We start from the raw sequence: 13,745 nt of genomic DNA on the forward strand, positions 1-13,745 counted from the left end.
CAGCTTATTCCACATTTAAATTCAACTGGAAGAGGATTAAAAGGAATGGAAACGTTTTGTGGTTGAAGTTGCCATGACGGATGCAGGTGCATCTTGCCTTTAACACACTTGAGGTGAAAAAGTCCACATCTACTCAGATGGCGAAGTGGGCGCAGGACTCCAAACAGAAACTCCCAGTGGCTCTTTTCTCAGACAATTTTGGTGGCACTCAGTTGAGGATCTGAGGGGTAGATAACTGCGTATTTAACTTACAAGGGAAAAAGAAACATGTCTTAAGAAAACAAGCATTTAAAAGGAAAGTGCTGAGGCTGCTCATAAAATGATATTAAGCCACAAAAATGGATCAGGACACAAAATTATATATATATATATATATGGTATATTTACTTCATTGTATACCTATTACCAAAGGAAATTATAGAAAAATATACACCAAAATATTAAATATTAATTAATATTAAATAATAGTAATATTATTACTGCTGTCTCTGGCAGTAAGTATGCTTATGGATGATTTTAAGTTTTCTTCATGTATTTCTACAATGAGTATGTCTTACTATTATATTTTTATAACACGTACTTACTGTGCATATTAAAATATATAAATATGTATGTATAGTTATATAAAATTCTATATATACATGTATAGAATTACTTACATATTTAAATATGAAAATTTAGGCAGACGTGGGTCCCCTTCCTCTGTCTGCAGACACCTGTCACCCGCTTAGCTGGGACACTGTGTCACCTGTGCAGTAAGAGGATGGATCTCCTGCTTCCCCTCCCTCACCCCACCCTGCCCCAGCCCAGTGCTACCAGGGGACATAAATGAAGGCAGCAGCCTGGAGCACCTCCCAGCAGACAGGCTGCATCCTCGCTCCAGGGGCTTCTGCAGCCCCCTGTCCCCAAGTCACTCCTTGGGGAACTTGGCCGGGCCACCTGGCCAAATGCGTGGACTGGGCTCCAACCACATGACATCAGTCTGGCGGGCTCCCCTCTCACTGGCTCCCTCCCCTTCCCTCCCACCCTGAAACCTGATCCAGCTGAAGCACTGATTGCAGGAAAACTTGGCAGCTTCCCAGCCCTGGTGGCCCCGGCAGTGGGAGGCTGCAGCCTCAGAAGGTGCGGGGAGCAGCCAGCCCAGAGAGGCAGGCTGGTGGGGACATGCGGCTGGCAGAGAGTGAGCCGGCTGGTCCTCAGCAGGGCTCACCCTGAGGGCTACTCAGAGGCACCCCCGCCCGGCGGGAAGCTCGCCATGCTGCTGTGGGTGCCGTGGGCGCTGCTTGCCTTGCTTCTGCCCACGCTCCTGGCGCCGGGAGAAGGTAAGGGGACCGTGGGGAAGCACATGGGACCTGGCCGGCGGCTACGGAGGCTGGGTAGCGGATGCTCAGTTCCTCCAAGAGTTGAGGCAAGGGGGCTTTGGGAGTGGGTGAAGCTGTTGGAGAGTCAGGGATCTTACCACATAGGAGCATGAGAAAATTTTAAGGCACTGGGGTCCAGCTGGCAAGTTGGAGAGGATGAGCACAGGGGAGAACAGGGCTTGCAGAGAGGGGCTCAGAGCAGCAGCCTGTGATGCGGGAAACGCTTAGACAGGCACCAGAGAGGGGCTCCCCTTCTCTTTGCCCTGCCCCCAGACCCATCAGATGGCAGCTGCAAGGGAACTTGGAGCTCATGTGGTCCACCCTTTCTTGTTATAAGTGGGAATGCTGTGGTCCAGAGAGGCGGAGTAATTCACTCAAGGTCACACAGCTCATTAGCAGTCGCGTGGAGGCCAGAACTAACGTGGTCATCTTTCCTCAACTCCACTGCTTTCATTGCACAAGTTGCCTGGGCCTTCCACTTCTAAGTTCCCTTCCAGGGCTAAACTCCAATAACACCAAACTTCTCTCTGCCTTACCCCACCCATCCTTTCCTGCCTCCCGTGGATACAGGGTGTTTTAGGCACAAAAGGATCTGTTTCCTTCAGCTTCAGACAATGTTCAGTCCCCATTTGGGGAGGTTTTCTTTCCGTCCAGAGCTGAGTTAAAGTTGGGCCTGGGGCACAGTTAGGATATGCTTAACTGGACAGATCTGAACAGCTGTTGGGCACAAGGCTTTCTTCCCCCCTGAGCTGTCGCTTAGGGAAGCTCAGTGCGACAAGGAGGCCGAGGCTGCAAGTTATGACTGTGGTCTGGGGCTTCGCTGTCTGGGGAGAAGCTCTGCCCCTCCCAGCAATGGCCCTTGGCTCTGAGGCCTGCAGGGCCCGGTCTGGCTCTCTCCAAACTGGTAACAGTCCCAGACAATAGGACTGTTGCTGGGCTGTTGCTGGTGTAGTGAAAACACACAGGGACCCGGGTTCAAATCTCACTTCCCTTATTCATAGGACACAGTACTTTCTGAACTTTAGGGGTCTTTGTCTGTATAGTGGGGACTGTCATGAAAGCCACTGCAGTGGGCTTTTCTGAAACTGAAATGAGCCATATGTTCACTGATAATATTCCAAGAGAGACATGCAGTAAACAGCTTCTTGTCTTCCTCTCTCTCTGCTCTTCTCTGTCTTTCTGAGGGAAGCTGGAAGGTTATCTGGGGCAGGTGGGTGAGGGGCAGGGCCAATTTGCTATTCAGGTTGCACAGGTGATGGACACCATCAAAGAGGCAGCTTTGTTTCGAGAATCCAGGCCTGCTGGCCCCAGGGTCTGTCTCACACTGCCAGCCCCTGATGGCCTTGCAGCCTGTATCCTGGTCCCCCCGGCGCTCCCCTTCCCCGCCCTCTTTTACCACCATATTTCTGGCATCTTTCAGGAAGCACCCATACTGTTTCCCAGAGGGACGACTGAGGTGCGGGTGAAATTCCCCCAGAGAGGGGCTGGGCCTCGGAGTTGGGTTTTCCCGTCGCTGCTTTGTCCTCGCAGGCCTCCTGCTCTGGGGACAATCTGGCTTCTCCTCGCTTCCTACACACCTCACCCCAGCCCTCTTCCTAACCCCATCAAATTGGCCCGCAGAGGAGGCCTGGCCAACCGTCCCTGGGAGTTTGTGGGAACATGGAGAGGGGGCGGGAATCTTCTGGGGATGGAATCTGCAGGACGGAGGTGGGGCATCTGTTCTACTGGAGGCCCACCCCTCCCTCTTTGTCAGTTGCGGGCTGGGGTCAAGAGGATGGCGAGGAGCTGGGCGGGTGCTGAGATCTGACCTTGGCTGCAGCTCACCCTCGACAGCCCACTGGGCTTAGAAACTGTGTGCGTGGGGCTGTGCTTTCTTGCAGACCTCGCACCTCCCAGCGTCACGTCCCAGCGCCAACTTCCCTTTATCTCCCACGGGCGCACCTCCTCTGGGCAGGCAGCTACTCTCAGCCTGTCTCAGTTCTCAGCCTGCTTTAGACCTCACCTGTCTAATGTCACCTGCTCTACCGCCCGGCTGCCCTTCTCATGTAAACGGGCACCTCTGTTCCCCTTTCCAGACAATCCCTTTGGATTTTGGCAGGAATCTCTCTAGACAAATGCTCTAGTGATGAGAATGTCATCCTGTGGGGTGTGTGGGCATCTGGGGAGGGGGGGAATGCTAGGGTCACTTTCCTTTGAACAGCTTTCAAACCAGGGCAGGAGACCTGGGGAAGGCTCAGGCCCCACCGTCCACTTGGAACTGCTCTCCTTCCCAGCCAGGCACGGCGGGGGCCTCCCTGCCCAGAACTCCTCCAGGCCCGCTCTGCTGAGGCTGTCAGATCACCTCCTGGCTGACTACAAGAAGGGCGTGCGGCCGGTGCGGGACTGGAGGAAGCCGACCACCGTGTCCATCGACGTCATCGTCTACGCCATCCTCAATGTGGTGAGCGCTCCGCCCCGCTGCCTGGGTGGGAGACCACGTGAGACCAAGTCGCCCCCCGGCAGCACAGTGGGCATTTAACTGCCCACAATACCTGTGGTCTGGCACGGCTCAGGACAGCTGTCCAAACCAGAAAACTGGGCTCACCTGCGTGGCTGCCTCTCCCACGCCCTACAGCCAGTGGGTCACTCACGGCAGGTGGTCGGTCACACATTGATTCTGCGGTGGGAGCTGCGTGAGGGCTCAGACTGTCCGATCCACTTACGCCCTTGCTGTCTTGCACACATCCCTGGTACATGGCGGGTGTTAACTAAATTGCTGTTGAAGAACGAATGATAAATAAGTCAATTAATCAATTACTGGAGTAGGGTGGGGTGCACTGCCCAGCAGAGGAGGTCGGACACTGGGCAGAGGTAAACAAAAAGGCAACTGCAGAGATGCTGGGCACTGTGCTGGGGGAGGGTGGGCGGAACGGACCTTCACAGTTTACTACAATGTGGTTGTTTTGGGAAGGGAGATTGGGAGTTGGATGAGGGAGGGAGAGTGATGAATTTTTCACTCTATGTGGTTTTGCACAGCTTGACTTCATACTAAGGCAGGAGACAGACATCTATCTGGATAGAGAGATGTATAAATGTACAGACGTGTATCTCCATGATATTGTCACGTATGTCTTCTATCATCTTCTGTTATTATATTATATATGTATATGCAAAATATACACAACATAATAGGAGGTAATAGGAGATATATATATATATATATAAACATATGAGGTTGAAAAAAAGTTGAACTTCTTTCTAGGTGTGTCCTATTAAAGACCAAGTTTTCCTGGTTGGTGTATTTTCCCAGCCCCATTTCATCACTCTTACTTCCCAAGGAAACAGGGACACTGAGCAGCAGCTCCTGTTGGGGTTGGTGTGTGCAAGGTGGGCCCCCAGCCCACAGGGCCACCTGTGCTGAGCACCCTTTCCTTCCTCAGGATGAGAAGAATCAGGTACTGACCACCTACATCTGGTACCGGCAGGTGAGCCGACCAGCCCCTCCCCCACCCGCGTTTCCTGGAACCGGACTTACCCTTCCTGGAAAGACTCCATCTCAGAGGAGTCAGGACGGGATGGGACTGGACTCTAGGAGGCCTTGTGGAGGGGAGGGGATGGGATGGGAAGGGAAGGGAGAGGGGGAGGGATGGGGAGGGGAGGAAAGGGGGGGAGGGGAGGGGAGAGAGAGGGGAGGGGAGGGGATGGAGGGGGGAGGGGGAGGAGAGGAAGGGAGAGGTGTGGGGAGGGGAGAGGGGCCAGGCATACTCATGAGACCCAGGATCTCCTGAGTCTGGACTCCTCTAATGTCAGGGGACGGAAGGAAGCTTCAAGATTAGCAGAAGGGAAATCCTCCAAACCCTGCTGGCTTCTGAGGTTTTTCACAGCACCTCAAGCAAGTGCTTGCCCCACCTCTGTTGATTAAACACCTCAGTGCCCCAGAGCTCAGAAGGCATCTGCTGGCTTTCAAACGGCTCTAATTGCTAGAAAGTTCTTCCTTCTGTGAAGTCAAATTGGACGACTACCAAATTGGGTGATTGAAACAGGATGAGTCCATCCACCTAGCCTTCCCCTCCTCTGCCGTTTCCCTCCTCTGCCAGCTTCTGAGGGGCATCGCTCAGGGACCCGGGTGTGGATGACTCTAAGGTCCTGGCGGCATTTCTGGTTGGAGCTGGCAGGGGAGGGCAGGCCAGCAGCGGGGGCTGCGGTCCCCAGCTGGTCCTGCTCCGGCAGCCCCTGAGGCTGTGGGGAAGACGGCAGAGCAGGAGGGGACACCAAAGTGGCTGAAGGGAGGGCGGCAGGAGGCGGGGGACAGCTCCTAGAAGTCACACCTGAAGGGGGCTTTGGGGACACACCTGGCAGATGTGGGTCTCTGTTAAATCCCTTCCCCTACTCACGGCGACATCCACCTCCACCACCAGCTCATGGGACAGGGAGTGGTGTGGAGGAAGAAGCCAGAATGCTGATTCCTCATGTACTGCTCCCTCTCGGCCTTGGAGAGATCGCTTTATACAGAGCACACCTGCCTGAAGCTGGGGACCCAAGAAAGCACAGGCAGCCTGGGGCCCCTTTCCCGAGACATCCGGCCTCAGTCCCACCTCTGGACCTGTAGGATCACTTGTCTGTCCCAGCAGTGAGGCCAGTCGGCTGTGTACCAGCAGCTGTGCTAAGGGACCAGAATTAGAGACACAAACTAGACTCAGGCCCTGCCCACAATGAGCTCACAGACTAGTGGAGGCCACCAACACAAGAGCCACAATTCAAAGCAGCAAGACAACTGTTCCAATGCAGCAAAGTGAGGTACCAGCCGCTGGGGGAGCACAGAGGAGGCACAAAACCCAGCCTGGGGAGTGGGGTCATAGAAGGATCCTGGAGAAGGAAACAGACAAATGCCTTGGCTAAGTCTGGAAGGATGAGAAACATTCATCTCGATAGAGAAGACAGGGTTGCAGGATGGGGAGGGAGCAGGGTATGCAACGATGTGGAGGTTTCCACAATGTTTAATTCCATGTGGCTGGAGGGTAGATTGCACGGAGAGCTCGGCAAGAAAAATGAGGCTAGAGAGACAGGTGCAGGTCAGAATATGTAGGCCTTTCTTGCCCGTGAGGTTTAATGTTATCCTAATGGCAACAGGGCACCACTGAAGAATTTTAAGCAAGGGAGTGACACTATCAAATTTACATTTTAGATCAGTCATGCTGGCAGGATAGTGCAGGAAGCATTGATCAAAATTTAGCAATAACCATCTCTACCCTGTGAGGTGCATGCTACATTTGCATATGTGCAGATCAAGACCCAAGAAGCTATTTGTCTAAGATCCCTCAGTTGGTGGCTAGAGGATTTATAACATTTAGAAAAGACTGAATACCTTCCCGGGGAGAGGCTGCGTCTGTTTGTGTCATGTTCGAACACGGATGTGTGAGTACAGAGGCTGGGGGACTACTGAGTGGTCTGGGCACCACTGACACCAAGATTCTCCCCAGAAGACACCACCTGTTGCATGGGGTTCCGAGCGGTGAAGTTGGCCTGAGTTGCAGACCATACCGCCCAAGATGTAAGGGGTTGCCCGTGACTGTACCTTCTCCTCCCCTAGTTCTGGACTGATGAGTTTCTCCAGTGGAACCCTGAGGACTTTGACAACATCACCAAGTTGTCCATCCCCACGGACAGCATCTGGGTCCCGGACATTCTCATCAATGAGTTGTGAGTGCTGCCATCAGATGGCCAGGCAGCAGGGCGGGGGGTGGGGGGTGGGGGTGGGGAGGCGCGGGGGCTGGGGAAAGGAGGGGGCGGGAGACAAGATCCCAGCTGTTGCGTTTGAGATGCCCCACCAGACCCGCAGAACTGTAGGTAAAGTTGGCTTGGGCCCAAATTCCCCTTTGTCTTTTTTGTTCCTCTTTTCCTTTTCTTTAAAAAACAAACAAACAGACAAACTCCTCTTTTTCTATGTCTGATGTTGGAACTTTGTACTTCTTGGCCCAAGGGCCCTCTTCCCCATGAAAAGGAGGCCAGTGAATGAATCCACACTGACTTATAAGAGTCTAATGAGGGGCAGCTGTGTTTTAAAAGGAGCAGGACTATTACTGAAAGGAATGAAGTACCAGTGGTGGTTACCGCTCCTGGTCATAGAGGAGATTTGGGGCCTGGAGACACTCAGACTTTCAAGTCACACAGGTGCCTGACAGGCCACAGATTGCACCCCTGATATAAAATGGGTCCCACCAGACTTTTTTCCCAATAGCCAAACACTGTCTCATTTGGCTTTGACCAACTTCCCTTTTCCCCATCCTTCAGGCGCCACTGCCTGGGCTCCTGAATCCGAGGGCTGGGAAGATGGCTGGGCAGGCAGGTTGAAGGGGAAGGTGGCGGGGGCCAGTTGCCCTCCACCCAGTACCCACTGCATCGCCCATCTTCAGGGGGTGTCCCTCGCATCATTATTCGGGGAGACAGCTGACCCAGAGCCCCACGCCCTGCATTGCTTGGGCTAGAGGGACTGGGGAGCCCCAGTTTCCTGGGTCTCCAGCTTAAACAGTGAAGTAGCCTTCGTCTTGACTTCTCAAGGTTCTGCTTTCCCACCAAGCCTATCTGTACCAGGCTGGCAACCCTGGGGGCTGAGCTTTGCCCAGCCTGGGGTCAGGGGTGGTACATGGGGACAGCTGGGCAATCTCCTTACAGCCCGTGGCTTTGGGGTCTGAGGGCACCTGGTCTGCCTTCGTGGCTAGGCTGCCAGGGGAATAAAGGAGAAATGACCTTTACTATTTGGAAAGTGGCCTTGGCTGTGGCAGGTCAGGAGGTAGATAAGAAGCTTGGGAAAACGAAGACCAGACTAAACTGCCAGGCTGCCCTGCTGCCTGGAACCCCCTGCATTTCTTTCCCTGCTGAGCTGCTCAGAGACCTTCAGGTTCCCAGGGCTTGACCTGCTTCTTGAGCCCGCCCCACACCGACCCCTCTTCCCTGGCCAGCGTGGACGTGGGGAAGTCTCCATATATCCCATACGTGTACGTCCGGCATGACGGGGAGGTCCAGAACTACAAGCCCCTCCAGGTGGTGACCGCCTGTAGCCTCGACATCTACAACTTCCCCTTCGACGTCCAGAACTGCTCGCTGACCTTCACCAGCTGGCTGCACACCAGTGAGTCTGCGGGCTCCGGGAGGCGGAGCACGGGTGGGGGGCCCCCAGGACGCCTGCGGGAGGAGCACACCCTAGGATGCGGTCTCCCGCACCCAGCTTGCTCGCCACTTATTTGTCACTGTTACTGGGCCTCTGTTTCCTCATCCTCCAAACGGCACTGGTACTGTTGCCCTTCCCGCCCCCCTCAGCTGTCATAAGGATTGAATGTGCCGGTGTGAACTGATGGCAGGATGCGCAATCAGGGACAGTTCTTCCCCAACATCACAGATGGGGGCTGGCGTGAAATGTCTTTTAAATCCACTCACTTCTCCACTGACAGCCCCTCCCCTCGATGCAAACCACCCTCATCTCCTGCCCACGTTGCTGCGAAAGCCACTCCGCTGGTCCCCCTCCAATTCATGCTCCTCACAGCGGCCTGGGAGATCTTATAAAATGCAAATCTGATCATGTCACTCTGCTTAAAACCCTCAGTGGCTTCCCAGCACCCCTGAGACACAATCCAAATCTCTTACCTGGCCGACAGGCCCCTGCAAAGTCTGGCCCTGCCCACAGCCACCACTCCAGCCTCACCTGGCATGCGCTTCCCAGCCCAGCTGCCTTCCTCCCTGGACCCCAATGCTCCTCGTTCCTTCTGTTATACACTTGCAGCTTCCCCTTGTAAGCCACCTTGCCCCCTCCTCCTCCCTCCCAGCTCCTGTGCTTAGCATGCACAGGGTACTGGGTTCAATCCCCAGCACCTCCATTAAAAAAAAAAAAAGTTAAAGACAGGCAGCTCTCTGAAGGCAGAGGTGAGGAATGCTGACTCTCGCTCACTTCCTAAATGAGAAAGTCCAACAGGAAACCTAGAAATGTGCTTGAAGGGGTGTGGGTGTCTGTATGAGAGACAGAGAGACAGACAGATACAGAGAGAGGAGAGAGTTTCCGAATAAAAGGTTTGTCTGGTTCTCTGCATTTTGCTGTGTTTCTGTCCGAGCCTTCATCTCCCTCACCGCAGCCCCGCTCACAGGTAGGTACAGGGTTGCACTATCACCTCATCTTATAGCAGAGGAAGCTGAGGCTGAAGGTTAAGGGCTGAGACTTGAGCCATGCCACGTGGGTGCGGCCCCACCATCACAGGGTCTGGCACACTCCCGGCCGAGACGCCAAAGCTGCTTGATTTCTCCCGTCTCAGTCCAGGACATCAATATCTCCCTGTTGCGGCTGCCGGAAACCGTGAAGTCGGACAGGAGCGTCTTCATGAACCAGGGCGAGTGGGAGCTGCTGGGGGTGCTGACCCAGTTTCAGGAGTTCAGCATAGAAAGCAGCCACCATTACGCGGAAATGAAGTTCTATGTGAGTGGGGTGGGGGTGGGGGCGGATGTGGGTAAAACGATGCAGAAAGTCACACCCAGATAGACTTAAGGAGGCATATTGGAGGCACCTCCGTGGCCCTTTTCTCAACTCCAGGGTCACACTCATCCCTCAGAACCTCAATGAAGTAGATGGAGAAATACAACTGAATTGCCCCTTACTTACCCTGAACAGCCCCGAGCCTGGATCCAGAGGCAGAATGTGGGGTCTTTTCAGCTCCTTCTCTGAGCAATCCAGGCTGAAATCTCCATGAAGCAGGGGGTCTGGGATGGGGTTCAGGTCCCCAGGCTTCCCCGAACTCCTCCCTCCATCCCAGGTGGTCATCCGCCGGCGGCCCCTATTCTATGCGGTCAGCCTGCTGCTGCCCAGTATCTTCCTCATGGTCATGGACATCGTGGGCTTCTACCTGCCCCCGGACAGCGGTGAGAGGGTCTCCTTCAAGATCACTCTTCTCCTGGGCTACTCGGTCTTCCTAATCATTGTGTCCGACACGCTGCCGGCCACGGCCATCGGCACACCCCTCATCGGTAAGACCCTCTCCTGGGGAAGAGCTCGGTGTGGCCGAGGAACTGGCCCTCCCCTACCTCTACCTCCCGTGTGTGTCCCCCACTCCCACCCCGCTCCGGGGTGCACAGGTGTCTACTTCATCGTGTGCATGGCTCTCCTGGTGATCAGCTTGGCCGAGACCATCCTCATCGTGCGCCTTGTGCACAAGCAAGACCTGCAGCGGCCAGTGCCCGCCTGGCTTCGGCACCTGGTTCTGGAGAGGATCGCCCTGCTCCTTTGCCTAGGGGAGCAGTCAGCTTCCCGGAGGCCCCCAGCCACCTCCCAAGCCGCCAAGATGGATGACTGCTCAGGTGAGAGTGTGAATAGGAGAGTCCCCCTCTGGCCTGGAGGCAGGGACATGGTGGGGAGTCTCCAGAGGGCGTGCCAGGCCAGAGGTCCTGGGCTGGGCCTGGGAACTGGGTACCGGCCTGCACACAGTGCCCACGGCAGACTTCAGCCAAAGGCATCAATCAGCCCTTTCCTCACCTTTGCATCCGCTCATCAGCCCAGATGCAGACAGAGAGGAGTTAGGCATCCCAGAGCTAAGCATGTTAGGAGCTGAAACCTCTGGGCTCGGAGTGGCCTTTCCCGAGACGGACCCCAAGGTAGATCAAATGGATACCCTCAGGCAGTTAATAGGACAACTATGCCCACCCAGTTCTTTACTGCAGCCGGGTTCCTATCACTCTCTCCTTGGAATCAGCCAAAGACAGGGTCCTTTTGAATTTCAAACACCTATGAAGCAGAGAGGGCACAGAGGGACACTAAATTCCTCATGCCCCTGCGGAATCTATCAGCATTGTTAGTTTGCTGGTTTATTTCTTGATCACTTTACCGGGTGAAAAATGTGCCTTATCACAGGTGATCCTCATGGCAACCCAACAGGATCCCCATTCTCATTTTTCAAACGAGCAAACAGAGGCAGAGGCCAAACCGCTTGCCCTACTTCATGGAGCCAGGACCTAGTGAAACCATGACTTGAACCCAGGCCCATCTGACTCTAAGCTGGTGTTTTAAACCCGCCACCTTACTCCATTCCTCTGTGTTCTCCTCCTGGCTGGGGCCAGGCCTTTTACAGAAGACTTTTGGTTGACCTAAGACCACCTCATCATGAGCTAATGAGCTCATATGCCAGCCTAATACCCAATCCCACTGCGCACTTGGTAAAGGTAGTGATCCCAAGGTGTGTTTTCTGGTCCAGAAGGTCTCGCAGTCACGCCGGGGAGGCAGTGAGGTTAATATGATGTAGTGGACAGAGCAGTGGATTTGGAATCTGATACTGGGCTTTGGTGGCCTCACCATTAGCTGTGTCACCCCAGGTTAGTCACTTAACTTCTCTGAGCTTTAGCATCTTCATATGAAGAGTGTGGATAGTAACCACTCTTACTCTGCCTCTCTGTGGGGCCACTGGGAGGCTCAAATGAAATAATGGATATCAAATTGCTGGAGGAAGCTCATGGGTTAAAAAAAATTCATGGGAAGGGTAAACATCAAATTCACGGTCTTGGTGATGTGGGGAGGGGTCTACAGGGACCTTCAACCTTATGGGCTTTCTTTATATGCTTAAGTTGAGTCAAACACGTTAAGTTATTCTCTGTACTCTTTAGGCCTAAAATTGCATGTAATAAACATTCCTGAGGCCACAGAAACATAAGGGCCAGTGTTCAGGCAATCGTGCTGGGCCTCCCTCCTTTGCCAACACTCTGCCTTTCTTCTAGACATGGGAAACCACTGCAGCCATTGGGCGGGACCCCAGGACTTGGAGAAGACCCCGAGGGGCAGAGGCAGCCCTCCCCCACCACCTCGGGAGGCCTCCCTGGCGATGCGCGGGCTGCTGCAGGAGCTGACCTCCATCCGGCACTTCCTGGAGAAGCGGGACGAGAGCCGAGAGGTGGCCCGGGACTGGCTGCGCGTGGGCTCCCTGCTGGACAGGCTGCTCTTCCGCATCTACCTGCTGGCAGTGCTGGCCTACAGTGTCACCCTGGTCACACTCTGGTCCATCTGGCAGTACTCCTGAGTGGGCACAGCCCAGCAGGGGGTGGGTAACGGCACTGGTTAGGACGGGGATGGGGGACTTAAAGGGCTCAGGGGATGCCAGGGACCTTCTCAAGACACATACACAGTTCCCCAGCTGTTTCCCTTGCCAGTTCATCTCAGTAATCCCAAACCAGGGCCTTAACTTTTCCCTAAAACCTTGGTCCTTACATCCTCCTCCACTCCCCTACTTGCCCATTATGACTTTAAAACATGCTGTCTTAGATCAAGAGCAACCCAAGCATGCCCTGACTTCACTACCTAAGCAATCAAGCCTCAGTTTCCCCATTGGTGCTTCCCTGAATAAGTCACTCTGGAATTCTGCTTACTCCCTCAGCCTTGTTTTAGATGGAGGGTAAACCAGCTCTCTACTGCACGGGCCTGATAACTCTGGATTGGGTTTATCCATCGTTAACGTCTCCCTGTTCACTTCACCTGTGGCTACTTCCCTGAACACAATTTAGATGGGGGCGGGAGGAGGGGGGGGTTGGGTAATAAAAAGCGATGAAGCCCTAAACTCTCTTCTTGACCATTTATTTGTCTGCAGTTGGGTGGGTGGAAGATGAGGTTTGAAGTTACTGGTGAAAATGAGGTTGGAGAATTATCTGTGGTTTCAGGTGTTTGGTGATTTCCTCCCCAAGGAGTTCAGAGGTGACCAAACGGTGGCTCTTCTGAAGAACGGGAGGTGGGATTTGAGGTGTGAGGGTCAGGACCATGAACACTTAGCAGTGGGGAGGTGGGGAGGAGGAGGCTTAGCTCTGTGACCCTTGGAAAGATGCTGGAAGGGCGTACACAGACCTGTTACCATTCTGGGCTCCCAGTCTCTTGGTGAAGCTGGCAGTCAGCGAGGACATCAGTACCACGGCCAGCACCAGTTGGTTTGGTGTTTGAAAGCAGAGAACGCCAAGTCTTCAGTTTGTCTCCTTTGGGAACTCTCAGCAGCCGGCCCCTGGCACATCTACCAGAAAGCAGGACCACGAGGGAAGCAAAGTCTGGAGCATCGATCTTACTTTTCTTATCTGGGCCCCTCTTCCACTCAGCAGGCTTTAAGACATGCTAAGGAGCATAGCAACTCTACCGCTCCACCCACCTAACAAGCGCTCAGAGGAAAGGAACGCCAGAAACCACCGAGAATGGTGCTCAGCGTCCACCATGTTTGCCTGAGGCTTTCCCCGGTTCTCCTGTGCTCACTTCAGCCTTATCCCTCTCCCTGTCCTGTGCTGCCTGTCTCTCAGGGACTGGAGTCTGCCAGGCTAAAAGAAAAGGACCCCACCCCACCCCACCCCTGAATATCTGGGATGAGTTGTTTCAGGCTGGCTAATTGTAAGGGGTTCAGTATGGAACAC

At 54.1% G+C, this 13,745-nt stretch overlaps 1 protein-coding gene across 2 annotated transcripts; it reads left to right on the top strand.

Moving 5' to 3' along the window:
* The first annotated feature begins 1,246 nt into the window (after positions 1-1,246).
* HTR3A (5-hydroxytryptamine receptor 3A) lies at positions 1,247-12,862 on the top strand. Of its 2 annotated transcripts, XM_064482253.1 has the most exons (9): positions 1,247-1,322; positions 3,635-3,801; positions 4,781-4,825; positions 6,931-7,040; positions 8,300-8,469; positions 9,641-9,801; positions 10,136-10,346; positions 10,455-10,676; positions 12,084-12,862. In XM_064482253.1, the coding sequence occupies exons 1-9, from the start codon at positions 1,256-1,258 to the stop codon at positions 12,380-12,382; spliced, it is 1,452 nt and encodes a 483-aa protein (XP_064338323.1). In that variant the 5' UTR covers positions 1,247-1,255; the 3' UTR covers positions 12,383-12,862. The 2 variants fall into 2 exon arrangements, with proteins under 2 accessions (XP_064338323.1, XP_064338322.1); XM_064482252.1 differs by having other exon boundaries at positions 10,136-10,676.
* The last annotated feature ends 883 nt before the right edge of the window (positions 12,863-13,745 follow it).

The sequence above is a fragment of the Camelus dromedarius genome, chromosome 34, assembly GCF_036321535.1.
Source record: "Camelus dromedarius isolate mCamDro1 chromosome 34, mCamDro1.pat, whole genome shotgun sequence".
Lineage (NCBI taxonomy): Eukaryota > Metazoa > Chordata > Mammalia > Artiodactyla > Camelidae > Camelus > Camelus dromedarius.

Bases quoted from the DNA above. Each gene is read 5' to 3' on its own strand.
- HTR3A (XM_064482252.1), top strand. From the start codon at position 1,256: ATGCTGCTGTGGGTGCCGTGGGCGCTGCTTGCCTTGCTTCTGCCCACG. The intron at 8,470-9,640 runs GTGAGTCTGCGG...CTCCCGTCTCAG, and splicing joins CACCAGCTGGCTGCACACCA to TCCAGGACATCAATATCTCC. The intron at 10,677-12,083 runs GTGAGAGTGTGA...CCTTTCTTCTAG, and splicing joins CAAGATGGATGACTGCTCAG to ACATGGGAAACCACTGCAGC.